At 36.8% G+C, this 17,190-nt stretch overlaps 1 protein-coding gene across 5 annotated transcripts in view; it reads left to right on the top strand.

Moving 5' to 3' along the window:
* ARHGAP18 (Rho GTPase activating protein 18) overlaps nucleotides 1-11,711 on the top strand; it is a 173,283-nt gene extending 161,572 nt beyond the window's left edge. For 3 of the 5 annotated variants that reach the window (XM_019729432.2, XM_019729431.2, XM_019729434.2), the window contains exons 13-15: nucleotides 4,231-4,355; nucleotides 8,849-8,910; nucleotides 10,178-10,416. In XM_019729432.2, coding sequence (XP_019584991.2) covers nucleotides 4,231-4,355; nucleotides 8,849-8,910; nucleotides 10,178-10,269 — 279 coding nt within the window. In that variant the 3' untranslated portion in view covers nucleotides 10,270-10,416. Of the gene's footprint in view, nucleotides 1-4,230; nucleotides 4,356-8,848; nucleotides 8,911-10,177 lie in introns of all 5 variants that reach the window. The other 2 variants (XM_019729433.2, XM_019729435.2) reach the window with 2 other exon arrangements.
* The last annotated feature ends 5,479 nt before the right edge of the window (nucleotides 11,712-17,190 follow it).

The following is a 17,190-nucleotide window of genomic DNA, read 5'->3' as shown; positions in this document are numbered from 1 at the left end:
ACTAATAGCTTTAGTGTTTAATACAGCATGATGCTGGAGCTTAATAGTAGTTGTCATACACCATTTAAACAAGAGCTTTGGCATCATTTATTGTTTATCTTCTTTAGTAAATATCATTTGGCCACCCTTGTGAAGATATCCAGGAAAAACTTTCCAAAAACAACTTTTAAACTCTTCATCTTTAACTGTTACATCTCCAGTTAAACACATTTCTTTTCTACCAGTAAAGGGCATGATTGATTCAAATTGAGTCACTCTTAGTCTTTATATTATTGTCAGAATTTGGATGGGATGTAGTCCCACAGAAATAAACACTTTTGAGAATTGTTCCTACCCGCCCCTTGCCCCCCCCCCCCCACACACACACACCCATGGAGATAGACAGACACACATCCATGCTGCTAGTATACGGGCTCCTTAGTTGTCAGGGAACGGGCCAGTCAATGAAGGAAGGTGCTATGTGCCACTGTAGATCTAATGAATAGCTTTTCAAAGGCATTGCTACCGTGTTTCCCCCAAAATAAGAAGGGGTTTTATATTAATTTTTGCTCTGAAAGATGTATTAGGGCTTATGTTCAGGGGATGTCATCCTGAAAAATCACACTAGGTCTTATTTTCCAGTTAGGTCTTATTTTCGGGGAAACACGGTATTACAGATCTATGTGAAATGGGTAAAAATTGTATAGTTCGTTGTTTGGGAAGGGTTAAAGCTGTTCCAAAGCTGGCATACCTTCACCCCCTGCACCTTGAGAAGGGTGTGAGAAATGTTTAATTTGACAGCCATAAGGAACCTGTACCTATGCCACTCCCCATCTGGCAAAAGGCAGAATGCGGCAATTACCTGCCGTTTCACATATACATGAGAACTCTTATGTGGCCTCAAAAACAGGTAGCTTCCTTCCAAACTCATTATTAGAGAGGCTCTGGATTCCTGTGTCAGATTGGTGCTTTTGGATGCAACCCCTGACACTATAAGGAAGCTTGGCCATGCTTTCCAAAGTATGATCCCTGAACTCAGAGAGAAAGTATAGGCTGTGGTCGTATTATTAGAGGCCTTCCGCTGTTCATAAGACGTCTTGGAGCAGAAGTGGCCGCATCCTGAAGCAGGTGAATGCTGATGTTGGTAACTGCGTGTAGGAGTACGTGACTGAATGATTCTTGTAGCATCCTTAATTCCTTTCTTTCACTCTTTCCTGTCTTCTCAGTAGTAGAGGAAATAGCATGTGGTACATAAGGGCAACTTAATTGGTTTCTTTTAGACAATGTTCCTACAACTATATTTTGTTCTAAAGGAAATACATGTTGGTACACTGTATTTTATGCTAGAGAGATTTTACTATTATTAGCATACCATTTTAGTGAGAAATACTTTTCAATGATTCATTTAATCAATAAACAGAGATAGATGGCTACAGATGTGACTCAGACATGTGGCGTGTAACTAGGCTATCGGTGTCATATCCTAGGATCCCCATCATAAAAGAGATTCAGTGGAAATTTCAGTGTGAGGGAAGAAATTCCTTTTGACCCTGTGGATCATGGAAGGTTCTGTGGAGTTTGAGGTATTTGAGCTGGGCCTTGAAAAAATCGATAGTGAGGTATTTCAGAAGTGAAGTAGAACATACATAAAAAAACCTAATGCAACAATGACCTGCCATTTCACATATATAGGAGAACTCTAAAGATATGAAAGCATGGGTGTTTGTAGCCAATTTTGACTGGCCTTTTTTATTCAAACAATAGAATGCGCCCCAAGGAATAGTGGTGGGAAGGCAGGGAGTGGAGTGAGGTTGCCATATCCCTGAACTCTGTATGACAATACATTATTTTTCTGGATCATTTTGCTCTTGTAACTCATTTATTGTGGGCTTTCTATATATAAAAAATCAGGGGTGGTCGTTTAGCTCAGTTGGTTAGAGCATGGTGCTGACGACACCAAGGTTGCCGGTTCGATCCCCACATGGGCCACTGTGAGCTGTGCCCTCCTTAAAAACAAACAAAAAATCAACTTAATCATATTATTTTCCTTCACTTCAAATGTCAGCATGGATTTGCCTGACTTTGATATTCTAGGGTTGGGTAAAGTGTGATGATGGGGACCATTTTTGTCACCATTACTTTCACCATAGAAAACCTATATGTAAGGATATTTGGCACAAGGATTTGCACAGAATTCCCTAACCTTTAAATCAGCATAACGTAGATGGTTATCTGCAAACCCTAGCCTGCCATTCTTGGCCATCCATAATATAATAATAATAATAATAATAATAATAATAGACTAACAATTCAAAATTCAATATTTGTTTCCCTACTGAGTGGACAAAGTGGACTGGGTTTTATGAAGACAGACTCAGTGTTTCCACTGCTGCTATTACAATTTTCACTCCAGCATTCAGTTGTCAGGGCCAGTGTATTGGTTTCTATCTCCTATGAGGAAACACACGGTTGAGGCCCGACCAGCAGACAGAATGGCCTCAGCAGAATATAAGCTGGGAGGAAAGCCATGAGAGAAGTGCGTGTAGCATAATCCCTGAGTTCTAAGATACACCATTGATTTAATAACTGCTTTGAAAATTTGAAAGAAAAAAAGGTAACCGCTGCCCGTGAAATGCCCCATCCATTGTAAGAAGCCACTCATTTTCCAAAATGTTACAAGTGAAAATATGTCACGTAATTAAGGAAAAAGGTAAGGTAGTCTTATATCCTAGAAGCAAGATAGAGGTCAGAGATTAGACTAGGTGTCAAGCCAAACTACATGCCTCAGAAATTGGAAGTCAGCAAACCAAACCAGTGGTTCAGGATGGATGGGAGAGAGGAAGCAGGAGCTGAAAGGTCTGAGCATGGGCTAGGATTGGGACGTCCTTTAGGGATCAGGTTGTGCCCAGCATCCCCAGGACAAGTTAGAGAAGGACACTTGGAATGCAGTCTCTCACCCAGCCAGGCTAGTGAGTGGGAGCCCCAAATGCTTTGTCTTTGCCCAGGTTGGACCCTTCACTGCGTGGTCAGGCGAGGGCAGCAGGGTGTCTGAGGTTGGTGCCAGGCCCTCTATGGTCTCTCTGCCCTTGTAACAGGTGTTTGTAGCCCTTTGGGGAGGTCTTAACACAATCCCATGCTCCCTTGTACAGTCTTATGTGGTATCGTTTCTTTTCTTTGGTATTCTCACACTACATCTCAGATGTTACTGAGAAGCAATTTGAAATCTTTTGGATACATGTACATTTTTATGCAGCCTGATTCTAAAGCCATATTATTTTTGTTGAACTTTGAAAAAAAAACCACATTAATTCCATCTGTGGTATATACATGATATATGTAAAAAAAAAAAAAAAAATAGAAAAAGAAAGAAAAGAAAAAGCAATTCAAGACTATGTACATTTAAAAAAGTATATTGTGAGCAGAAAAATAATGTGCAATCAAGCACTTATGTCTTATTTATCTACTAGATAAGTAAACCTAGCACAATGCCTGGTACTCCGTAGATGCTTAATTAATACATTTTATTTGTATTAAACAAGGTATTAAAGCATTATCTTTAAATATCAGTGCATGCTGTTTGTTCTAGGGTCTGTTTAAGACATATGGCTATATTTTAGCAGAATGTGTAGGAATTAAGCCTATTATTTCAAATGCCCTACCTGATAATGTTGATATTACAATCCTCAAAATATTTCATCGATACCCCCCACCTCCAAATATATAAAAAGGATTTAGAATTGGTCACTTAAATTCAAAGTGTATGATCATTAGCCAAATGGAAACAGACACAATACAAACGTATTGGAAAAGTATGTTTCATTTTTTTAATAGTCTCAGGAATAAAAAGTTCTGTAACGTGCAGGTACATTTTTAAAATGCATACATTACAACAGCACACAAAATAACTTTTCTGATTCAATTTCATAAATTGCTACATGAAGAAGCACCCTCTAGTAGATAATACTCAGAAATCAGCACTTAATATGGCAGTAATGGTTATTGCTGTCATTCTTTACATCTTTAAAAATAATTAAGCATTACTACACAGGCATTATAAAGTTCCCCTATCACCATTACGAGGATATTTGAGGTTTGATGTAATTTAGCAAATTACATTATACAGTAGTTAAGGTTTTTATGTAGTGAAGTAAAATGCATAGTAGTTAAGCACACTTACCATATAATGCATTGTACAGAGTTACATGTTCCAGCTGCTGCCAGCTTTGTTCCAGTGTCATTATTGCTTTGCAGGCTGACGTTCCTCAGGGAGTGATTCGAGTGCAAGCTCCCCATCTTTCGAAAGTTTCCATGGCAATACAGCTTACTGAAAAACTAAAAGCCAGTGATGTACTTGCCAGGTTTCTCAGCCAAGAAAGGTAGAGACCTGTTTTGTGTTAATTATTCTATGGTATAACTCATGCTAGCTCTCTCTCTCTCTCTCTCTCTCCTCCCCCCTTTTCCCTTTCCTCCCTTTTTCCACTTCTCTCTGTCCTCCCCATTCCTCCCCCCGCCCTTTAACTATGGGTGATGTGCATAAAATTTTTGTCTTTTCAGCAGAAAAGAAGAGCGGACTTAACAATTAGACTGTGGGAATGAGTTGAGTTCATTCGATGTAGTTTGTGTTCAAGTTGATCCCATTTCAAGCAGGATGTTTGAGCATTCCTGACATGCAGTGGGCTTGGCACATGAGACCACTCTTTCCAGAACATGTTGATTAGAGGTTAATTATGGTGTGTTAGGAAAATCACTAATTAGGATACAGTGGGAGTAAAACAAACAAAAGATACAACTTTTCTATAAAAAATGCATAAAAAATGCTTAAAGTTAAAAACAGAAGGTATAAAGAATTAAGAGAGGACAACCGGTCCCTTGAGCTCTAAAGTCTCCAGGACAAAGCACATCATTCTCAGCAGGGACGCCCAAGCCTTCCTTCCCTCTATTTGGGGGCTGATGAGGCCGGAAGATGTCTTTGAAAGCCATTGCCATCCCTCTGATGATAACAGAGCTTACACTTTCTAAGACATTTTGCAATACATTTTCTTGAATTCTCAAGGTTCAAACAAAAGTGTATTGGGTTTTCAGTTTTTATCCTTTAAATTCTTAATTTTAGCTAAAGTTATATTTCTCATGCTCCTCCCCCCATTTCCACTCATTGAAAATAACCTAATCAAAATTTTTAAAAAGTCAGGGAAATCAGGGGCATTGGCATCTTAGGTTATGAATACTCTGTTGTAGCCTTTCATAGAAGTTTATCTCCTCATTCTAACATTCTGGGACTTCAGTGCAGTGTCCTTCCAAAACCTGTCCAATTTTAATACAGTACCACCAGTATTTAATATGTCTTTGCTCTGTTTAAGGCCCTCTGCTAGATGTTGGAAGGGTTATAAAATATATTTTAAAGTATCTTCTCTCAGGGTTTATAAATTGGGAGAAGAGATGAGCCTGTGCAGTGAACAGATGGTGATGAAATAAAAGACAGGCTTATTGGTAATGCCTGGGCTTTCAGTCAGCTAGCATAAAGTTCCCTCTCAATACTCTGAAGTAAGTACGAATGTTACTTCTGTTTTACTGGTTAAGAAAGTAGAGACTTTGCAAGGTCATAGATTTCATAGGTGGTGGAGCTAATTCTAAATCAGTGGTTTCCAAAGCCAGTCCTTAACCATTCTCCACCTGGCTAGAGGGTTTAGAGACCATCACGCATCTGGGGCCATTGGTGCAGAGTCTGGAAGTAGATGGAATTTCTCAGGATTAATTCCTGGGAGCAGTTGGAATGTTTCCAACATCCTTGCTTTCTAAAGGGTCTCTGATTTTCAACGAAGTCAATCCACTTCGGCTCTACATACTGTCTGCTATGACTTACTAGATACCATCTGTTGCCATTCTTCCCACCAGGGATGACTTGTCATCTTGTCCCAGAGTGTGTACCTGAAGATCTGGCCAGACTTCAGATATAAGCAGCTCTTCCAGGCTAGCCATGGTTAATTTACACAGCATTTACTTTCAGGACCCAAGTACTCAATTTAGCCTACACTTTTGTTCTTCTACTTGCAGATAATACAAGAGGTGACTTTGAAGTTGTACAATATATTCACCTGTGACTTTATTATTTAGGGTACCAAAGGACAGTGGTAGGCATATTATAGAAAGTACCAACTTTGTGACAATTGTCCTCTGCATATTTGGACTTTCTGCTTGTGGTGCTTTCTTTTTTTTCTTTATTCATAACACCTTTATTAAGCTGTGATTCACATACCATACAAGTCAGCCATTTAAAAGTGTACATTTTTATGACTTTTAGTATATTCATAGAAGTGTGCATCTATCACCATCATCATTTTTAGAATATTTGGATGTTCTAAATTTTTTACCCCAAAAAGGAAGATGCTAGCATACATGTCCTCATTCCTACCCAACCTCTGCTTGTGATGCTTTTACTAAGGAAGCATGTGCTACCCCCTGGAGCAGAGTCCCTTCTTCTGTCTCCTCCCTTCTCCCTAACCTGCTCCACCCAGAGGGAAGTCTGGTAAACGTCTCTGTCCATTTGCCCCCTTTTTTCCCTCCAGTCTTCACCCCCTTTCCTTAAGCGTTGGGATGCTGGAGGCAGATGACCTAGATCCGAATGCCAGCTCTTCCTATTTCATCTGGGGCTAGTTTTCATAATTTTTTTAAGTCTCAAGTTCCTCATTTGTAAAAGTAGACCATAATAGGACCTCCATTATAATCATGTGATAATGAACTAGGAAAATGACCAGGAAGCACATAACGCTGGGCCATCTAATACCTGATGGGGCGTTTGAAGACCCTTGCTCTCTCCTTCCCTACTTGATCTATTGAAGCCAAGAACACATGAATGACTTAAAATAAATGTACAATAAATTACACATTCACTCACCAGTCTGTGATAAAGGCTGTTGCCATTTCTTGAATTAGTGATTTGTTGATTAATATTATGTAAAAGCATGTATATACCAGGAAATCTTGTTCAGGTTTCTTTAAAGTGGAACACGAATATAGATAATGGAAAGCAATATCTGATGAGATTTTTAAAAAATCTAATCTTCCAAAACATTTAATTTGCTTTTCATAGGAATAATAACACTTTTTATACTCATAATTTATTGGGTTATGTACTATATGATAAGTAAAAACATAATCAATTATTTCATTTCAAAAATAAACACACCACTTTGGGAACAAAGTCTCTTAGGGGACAAGTCGGCAGGTGACCTTAAGTGTGGAGACACATACAGCCCTGAGCGTCTAGTGTGCTACAGAGAGCAGATTAGATAGAGTTGGATAACTAGGTAAGTCTTTAAATAGTTGGTTAGGAAAGCTTCTACCATACCTAGTAGTTTTGATAACAGTTTAGATAAAAGTCAGACCTGGTTTTCTCTTCTCGGTTCCAGGGAGTCTGTCTTCAGAGCCTTCTATCAATGATTCACTAACTTTTCCATGCCCCAGAATCCACTGTAGAGCATTTGAAAATCAGATTCTTGGGCTTCATCTAGACATATTAAATCAATTTTCAGAGCTCTCGATCTGAATTTTTATCAAGTTTCCCAGGTAACTAGTATACAGAGGGTTTTGAAAACCACCGAATTACACCAAGTTTTATTGTTTAAGCCTAATGTCTAGAAGAGTTTATTCTTTGAAGATTTAAACCCGTAAGTGGATCCTTCTTGTAAAGGCTTCATGGTGAGTGTTTGTTTCTACATTGAGTGTATGTACCTCTCGTATTTAGATCCCCAACACACGGAGGATTATGAACCATGTCCTATTTTTTATACTCATCTTGCATACCATTTGAGTTGTCAGCACAGCAAACCCATGATAAATGCTTATTGAATAAATGCAGTGGGAAACCTACGGCGCAAACATTTCTTTGTTTTTTTTAAAGATTTTAAATAAAATATAGCTAACATACAATACTATATTAGTTTTAGGTGTATACAATAGTTATTCAACATTTACATACCTAAAGAAGTGATCACCATGATAAGTCCAGCAACCATCAGACACCATAGCGCGTTATCACAGTATTATTGACTATATTCCCCATGCTGTACATTACATCCCTGACTTATTTGTTTTATACCTGGAAATTGGAACCTCTTATCCCCTTTAACCTTTCCCACCTTTTTAATTTTTCAGTTATAGTTGACATTCAATGTTATTTTATATTAATTTGAGGTGTACAGCATAGTGGTTAGACATTTATATAATTTAAGTGATTCCCCTGATTAGTCTAGTACCCACCTGGCACTATACATAGTTATTACCTTATTGCTGACTATATTCCCTATGCTTTACTTTACATCTCCATGACTATTTTGTAATTACAATTTGTACTTCTTAATCCCTTTACCTTTTTTACCCTGTCCCTCAACCCTCATCCTGTCTCTCACCCTGATAAATCTAGTACCCATCAGACACCGTACATAGTTTTTACAATATTATTGGCTATATTCCTTATGCTATACCCTACATCCCCATGACTACTTTGTAACAACCAATTTCAAATATTTCTTTTTATAGTTTTATGAGGACTTTTTTGCCCCCCATGTCAAGTAATAATTTTATTGGCAACTAAAATGTTATGTTACTTTCCTTTTAATTTTACAAATTTAGATACTGATTTATTGTTTTGCCTTCCAATATATGATCCCATTTGTTTATTTTAACTTACAGGTGTGACATTTTTATTACCTATAAGGCACATTTAACAGATGGAAAATACAAATGCGTGATAATTACAGTGTGTCTAAGTTATGAATTTTCCATACAAGCTAGAATTCCCCAAGCACATTAAAGTGATTTACTTGCAAGCTGTCTGATGATACAACTAATCAGTTTGTTTTGTCCCTAATAGTGGGATTGCCCAGACTCTCAAGAAAGGGGAAGTTTTTTTATATGAAGTTGGAGGAAATATCGGTAAGCACCTTTTTTGTCTTTATATTCTATATGCTGATTTGACATCGCCAGTGGTTATTATTTATATCTTTGGGGGGAAAGGAAATTAGTAGAAGTGAAATATAGCATACTGTAGATAGTTGGTGAGTATTATCATGGATTTGTTTAGTGGTCTGCTCTTTCTCTTCAGACTCTGTTTGAGCTCCTTCTGTACAAATGCCCATCTGTGTTGAACCTCTGCAAAGGCAAGTTCCCTAAAGTAGAAGTAACTTCTAGAATGGTTAATGAAGTTTTTCAAAACTTCTTTCTCTTTTATATGCTTATGTCAAATCTTAATGAAGGAAGTAGTTGAGCTTATTTATTTAAGAGCAAGATAACACATTTATTATGGTACAGTACTAGATATTTTTAGCAAAAGCAGAAGTTATTTTTGCTATTGTTGATTGCCTGCTAAATAACACACACACACACACACACACACACACAGAGATAGACATATTGGTAATTTAGGAAATAGAAACACAATAAATTAATTCATTTTGACCATGTCTTATACTTTATTTGCCCATTTGTAATTATCAGTGGGTTGTACTCATCTGTTTATTAAAATTTAAAATAAACTTTTTCTCTGTTTTTTGACCCTTAATTTGGTAAGGGTGAAATTGTTGACAAATAAATGAAATAGTGTTTATTTGAAAATAGTAATTGAAAATATTTTAATTCAAGTTTGGTAGAATTTCTTTCTGAGACTTAAAATGTTAATAAATATTAAAAGTTGAATACAGAAACATGAAGCCTCTTTCTTAAAATTTAGATGAACCACAATTCTATTAGGAACCGGAATCGTTAACTTCATCAGTTAGGATTACTTAAATATTAATATACATTTATATAATAGATTATTTAAATATTAATATTATATTCATATATTAATATAATACATATATTTGGTAATACATGTGATTTCTTACTTAGGTGGATTCAAAAGTGTTGCCACTCTTACCAAAGGTGAATAAGCTTTTCAAGAGTTTATTCTTTGAAGAGTTTAAATCCCATCATACAAAGTATTTTCAACTTCCTAAATTAATTTGAAACCTGTACATTTAGAAAAATACTACAAAATTGACTTTTCCAATATCTTTAGCCAAGTTTATAATATTATGGGAGATGAGAAAGGATGAAAAATATTTGACATCTAAGACTTTAGAGTTAAACCAGTAAAGCTTAAGTTTAAAATTGTATCCAAATCGCCCCACTGTATTAAACACATGCAACCTCTGTTCAATAGGGGAACGATGCCTCGATGATGACACTTACATGAAGGACTTATATCAGCTCAACCCAAATGCTGAGTGGGTCATAAAGTCCAAGCCGTCATAGAAGACTTAAAGAAGACTTACGCTACAGATAACCAACCACAGGACTTCCTTATTAATACTTGCTGGCTCAAGAGTATACATAAAGAAACAGCAAAACTCTTTTATTATTCAAATGTACCCAACTATTGAATAGTGACCCTCAAGCCTTAAAAAGTTATAGATTTGTGCTGCTGCCAGAATTATGTTAATTATTAATATTATTATTAGAAAGCAAATATCTCTGGAGTGAGAAGAAAGGGGCTTAATTAGCTTGTAGGTTATTTTCGATACTCTGTGAAATGTGCCCAGATGTGACATAGTTTTTTTTATATGAAATATACCCTCGTCCCTCTCACTTTTTTCTCTGAAAATCATATATATACTGGAATATATGCTTTCTCACCTTTCGTGCCTCCTCACATCTGCCCTCCCCCAATTAGGTTTGCTTTTTAATAAAAAAGATAACAGATAGCAGGTATGGCAAGTGGTGAAGACAGTACATCTTAAAACAGCCTGAATTCAACAGTATTCCTGTGACTATCGAATGTTGAATATTCATTTCTGAACAAATGATTCAAAAACAATAACATCCTACTTCTGCCTGCTGTATCGCATGAAGTGATTTGCATTTTTTCAGTTCATCTGACATATGTGCACAGAACTGCATCCACTATCAAGCAAAGAGAACTGTCAGAATCTGCCAATTATTACTGAACCATTAAAGACTGACTAAGAATAAATAAAATATATCCACGTGGAATAACTGGATTACGGATACTGAGAGAGTAAAAGCCAAATCACTCCATGTATGCTGTACTCTTCTAAATGAAATTTAAAAAGTAGTAGCTAGCTTTACCCATTGTCATACTAGCAATATAAATATGCATGAGAGTATAATCCAGTAATGGTTGAGAATGTATTCTACCGAAAGAGGGATTTTTCTTTTTCTTTCACTCATAAATAAGTCTGCAGGAAGAGTTATTCTTCTGGGTATGACACAGTCATATGAACAAGCCTTTGTTTGTTTACTTATTTTAAATAATCAGAGTAAATTTATTAAAATGCTGCAGAAAGTACTATTCCCAGGGATTTTTAATGTACAAACCATATTGTGACAAGAGATGAGCCTCTGTACTGTAAATAAGAAGAATGAAGTGAGAGAAAAATGTTTATTATTTTATGAGTTTAGAGTGTAGTAAATAAAAGGTGATGTAAATGAATGTTGCACAAACTGTGTTTATGATACTTTTAGTAGTACTTTAGGAAATTTTACACATTCTCAGAAGCTTTTGATGTCAGTCTAATTAGGAGGGAAAATGCTATTAATGAGAATAGTGATAAATTTTTAGCATATAATTATAAGCACACCCTGTGGATATGATCATTTAAGTAACTTTTTGGTGATTTGTGCCATTGCTTTTTTATTTAAAATTTTTTTATAATTAAATGCATTTTTTTCCTAAATTATTTTCTCTTGGAATTATTCCTTTTAATCCTATGTGTGCATGAGTGTACTAATGGATCATTTTGTTGTTGTTGTTAAAAGCCACTTCTACTCTTATTGCTGCTGTGTAATTTTTAAAGAGGGAAGACGTAGGTGATATAAACTTGTTTCCTTCTTTACTTTTTTCTTAACAAATTTCTGTTCTTTAGGATTTTTCAAACCACATTGTATTCTCTTTCTGATTTTGGCCATACACAGACACACACACACACACACACACACACACACACACACGGTACCAAAAAATGTATACACATTTTAAGAAGGAAAAAACTGTATTAAAATTGTAATACTCAATATATACCGATAACAAAAGATGAATACAAGCCATGTATATACATTTTTTGGCATCCTCTGTGTGTGTGTGTGTATAAATTTCTCAGGAAACTATTTTATTAATGGTTTAATTTTTTGAAAACAATTAACAAATATAAAAGCACAGTCAAGTTCTTACAACATTTTTGGTACACAACTTCAAAAGACAGGAATGAATATAATGATTTAGATAAATGGTTTCCTAAAGCATATGTCAACTAATTTTCACCACGCTTACTACTTGCCTGGGGAAAGGGGCACAAGAGGCTTTTGATAAGGAAAAAATACCAGATCTTGGTAAAGAAATATGAAAATGTCATTTTATTTTGAGTTTTTCTTAGAACTCATGGGCCACGTTCATTGACATTGAACCCTATTGCATTTAAATAACCAATAAAGATGTTTATCTACACTTTTTAAAAAGTTTATTGGGGTGAGAATTGGTAGTTACGTAGATTTCAGGTGTACAATTCTGTAATATATCATCTATATATCACATTGTGTGTTCACCACCCAGAGTCAGTTCTCCTTCCATCACCGAATATTGGATCCCCCTTACCCTCATCTACCTCCTTCCCCCCCATACCCTTTGGTAACCACTAAACCATTCTCTGTATCTATGAGTTTTTGTTTCTTCATTTGTTTGTCTTGTTCCTTTGTTGTTTTTAGTTTCATATACCACATATCAGTGAAATCATATGGTTTTCTACTTTTTCTGTCTGACTTATTTTGCTTAGCATAATCTCAAGATCCGTCCATGTTGTCGCAAATGGCATTACTTCATCTTTTCTTATGGCAGAATAGTATTCCATTGTGTACACTGTTGGTGGGAATGCAGATTGGTGCAGCTGCTCTGGAAGGCAGTGTGGAGGTTTCTCAAAAAATTAAGAATAGAATTACCATATGACCCAGCAATCCCTCTCTTGGGGGATTCTACCCAAAAATTCTGAAAACACTTATCTGTAAAAATATATGTGCTCTGATGTTCATTGCAGCTTTATTTACGGTGGCCAAGACATGGAAATAACCAAAGTGTCCTTTGATAGATGATTGGATAAAGAAGATGTGGTGTATATCTACACTTCTAAAGAGGAGAAACTTGATAATGTAGAGCCTCCAAAGTAAATGCCCTGGAATTAACCCAAATGCTTTTTCTGTAATTTTTGTTTTCTAGTGAATTTTAAATCGCAGGGTAGATTACTTTTAATCTGTTTGTGTGTGGGGAAGGGGGTGGAGGGAGAAATAAAAACAACAAACATATTTGCTTTGAGTCTCAAACATCCTCACTCTTAAAGTAGTTGCTGGTGAAAACAGATGATATTTATAGAAAACTGGTTGCCTATTAATATTTCAGGGATGTTTCATCTTTTCCAAAGGGGTTACTGTAATTCTTTACAGTTGCACAGTGTTTGTTTAATGCTGCTGTAGAATTCACTGTAAACTCCTTGCTGGCACTCTTTGGGAAAAGCAGTTTATTTTACTGACTTCATGGGATTTTTCATCATTGCCTTTTCCTACTTTTCTTTAAACTGGGTTGCACTTTGAACCTCATTGTCCTGATTTCTTATTTGCCGACCAGTAGGTGGCAGTATTGCTTAGGGATTCCTTTGCAGCTAAACTGGAAAGTTTTGAAAGTGAACTTGAGTTCATAGGTAAGTGCTTCAGATTCAGTGCAGGCTTCGGCAAGGCAGTTCGGTAAAAACACCACGGATCTCTCACTTTAATCGCTGATTCTGAAAATTGTAAATAATGATTCGTTTCAGAGTTGCTATGTTCAGTCTACTAGTCTGCTTTTGTCCTTAACCTATTGAATGGAGGAGGAGAGACGTTTTTTCTGAGCCCCAATTAGACATTTTGGCAATATCTATTTCAAGCAGAAGGATCATAATGAGGAAAGACAGTGAACCAGGGAGGTAAAAAGAAGGACATCTAAGAGAGAGGACCTATGAACTCTGTCTTTATTTGATTATGTACATATACAAATTTGTTCCTTCATTCAACCACTGTTTACTGGTCACCAACATATATGGGCCAGGCATGGTCTACCTTGAGTACATCAGTGAGCAAAATAGCTCTGCTCTCATAGAGTTTACTTTCTAGTGAAGGGAGACAAGTAATGAATTCAAAAGAATAAGTCAATAAAATTATTTGTGTGCTGCAAGGATGGAAGTGCAGTGGAGACAGAAAAAAAATAAGCAGAATAAATGGACAAAGAGTGGAGGGATAGTATCATCGCAGTAGTTAATAGGGTTTGTTAAATATCTAATAACTGAGCAAAGACTTGAAGAAGTGAGGAACTTGCCACATGAATATGTGGGAGAAGAGCATCCCAAACAGGGAAACACTAGAACAAAGGCCCAAAGGAAGGAGTGTACCTGGTTTACCAAAGACTAGCAAGGAAACCAGCATGGCTGGTGGAGTTAGGGCCAGTGAAAGTAAGAGATAATGTTAGACGAGTAACGGGTGGGGATGGGGGGTGAGACCGTGGAGGGCCCTGTATTAGGCGACTATAATTTATTCAAATCAGGACATTTTTGAGAGTGAAACGGCACTAGTGGTGAGGGTCGTAACTGTGGAGTGGTAAGAAGTGGTAGATACTGGATATGTTTTTGAAGGTAGAACCTTACAGGAGTTCTGGTAGGAGCAAGAATGCATTTTTAATTCAGAATAACCACAAGATTTTTGATAATGAGCAATTGGAAGGATGGAGTTGCCAACAACAGAAATAGGGAAGGTGAAGGTCATTCTGATGGAGGAGGGGTTCAGGATGCGTTGAATGTGAGGTGCCTCTTGGACACCCAAGTGACAGTGTCGAGTACACAGTTACCTGCAGAAGTGTGGAGGGACATCTGGGCTGGAGCCATCGGCAGGTAAATGGGCTTTTAACTTTCACCATGAGCTTGTGTGAGATCACCGAGGAAGGGAGTGTGGATATAGTAGTGAAAATCTACTTGGAGCTACCCAACATTAGAGGTTAGAAGCAACCAGCAAACAGATTAAAAGAATGGACCATTGAGATAACCAAGAGACTGTGACATGCCAGGAGCCAAATGAAGAAAGGCTATCAAGGAGAATGGAGTGATTATAATATCAGATCCTAATTATAGCTCAAATGAGCTGATGGCTAGGAGGCGATTCTAGATTTATCTATGTAGAGGTCATTGTTGACCTTGTTGAGTGATTTAGGTAAAGTGATAGGGATGAAAAAGAATCAAGGACTGTGAGTATGGACAAAAATTACAAGTACTGCGACACAGGGAACCAATAAGTGAGATACTAGCAATCAGAAGAGGTAGGAGGTATTGGATAGGGGTCCTCGAATGCTGGGTTAAACAGGTTTTTTTTAACAATGCAGTTAAGCATTATTTTAAGAGGATGACATGGGTACTGGAGCCAGACCACCTGGGTTAACTAATATGACCTAAGACAAATTGCTTGCTTATGTCATGTTTTCTACATTGTATAATGAGAATTAAGGGAGTATTTATTTCTTAAAACCTTACTATATAGAATAAATCTATATAAAGGGCTTAGCAGTAGTCACTCCTGATAGTAAGTAGTCAATAAACTTAAGTAATTTTATTAGTGGTATTATAATCAATATTAACAATTATAAATGTTATCTCTATCTCATTTGGGGCTATTGCTTCCAATGGCATATTACTTTTCCACCTGGAAATCAGTGACATTAACTCTTCTTCAGGGTATCTGTGGCACTGTAAAGGGCACAGAGATAATTCCAGAACATTTCTATTTCAAGTGAGGTCAACTCAACTTTAAGTATAACTTATATCATTTAAGGTAAACAAACTGGCATAAGGGACACAGATCTCTCCCTGCATCTCAGACTAAAAGAGGTCCCACTTCATTGTCATGGTTTTTCTGGGTCAGTAATTTTTAAAATCTTATATGTAATAAATATAGCAATAAAAATTTTCATTTCAGTTGGCTTCACATTTTAAAATCTGGAGTTGGCATCCAGCTTATTTTTTAACTTCTGGCCTACAGTATTGCATGGGGTAACCTGACTCTGGTAGAAAGGGTTTCATATGAAACATTATAACTTCTTTGAAGGGTTTCATGAGTTATTTTCACATGTAGCTGCATATGGTATGAGAGAAACAGATTGGTTGCAAGAAAAGTGCTACTGCTATGGTATTTCCAACTAAAACCAATACACACTGGCTTTGTCACAAGCAAGCCTTTTATCTTGAGATTTGAAGTCTTGATTTTTCAACCAAAGAAGCTCAGATAAGCTTCAGAGAAAGCAGCTCTGCTCTCCGCTGTCTTACTCTTCTTTTGATGTTCACCCTTCGTTGCAACCAGGCAGGTCAGTTCTGTCTCCTATTGCATCTCCCATAACCTTTACAAAATGATGGCTTTCATGTAATCTCTGTCTTAAGGCACGTTCCAGGACCAAAGTGAACAGGAATTTCCCCTGGAGAGAAGTTCATAAGGAGAGTTACAGAGAGGGGCCCAATTCAGAATAGTCAATCAGTTAAAATTTTCTTTCACTTGACAGTAGCCTTCTTACAAATACAAAAAGGCATTGATTTAATCATTATTTATTCCTTTTAAAACTCTTATTTCAGTGGGAGAATTCTTGGGGGCATCTTAGCTTTGGTTGCCTGTACCACCCAGTTTGTATTTGGCAAGAGAGAATTTTACAGAGAACACACAAATTAACTATTGAGAGATTATGCATTAGCTTTGTCCAGGAATCCTGAAACACATTCTAGGAAGTGCCTCATTCATCCTCATGTTAAGGAAGGGGAAGGAATTAGCATTCTTTCTTTCTTTATTTATTTATTGGGGTGACAATTGTCAGTAAAATTACATAGATTTCAGGTGTACAATTCTGTATTACATCATCTATAAATCCCATTGTGTGTTCACCACCCAGAGTCAGTTCTCCTTCCATCACCATATATTTAATCCCCCTTACCCTCATCTCCCACCCCCTACCCCCCTTACCCTCTGGTAACCACTGAACTATTGTCTGTGTCTATGAATTTTTGTTTCTCATTTATTTGTCTTCTTCTTTTGTTGTTTTTGGTTTATGTACCACATATCAGTGAAATCATATGGTTCTCTGCTTTTTCTGTCTGACTTATTTCGCTTAGC

Source organism: Rhinolophus sinicus, linkage group LG05 (assembly GCF_036562045.2).
Source record: "Rhinolophus sinicus isolate RSC01 linkage group LG05, ASM3656204v1, whole genome shotgun sequence".
Classification (NCBI taxonomy): domain Eukaryota; kingdom Metazoa; phylum Chordata; class Mammalia; order Chiroptera; family Rhinolophidae; genus Rhinolophus; species Rhinolophus sinicus.
Note: the sequence above shows the minus strand (reverse complement) of the source record. Positions and strands in the feature narration are given on the sequence as shown.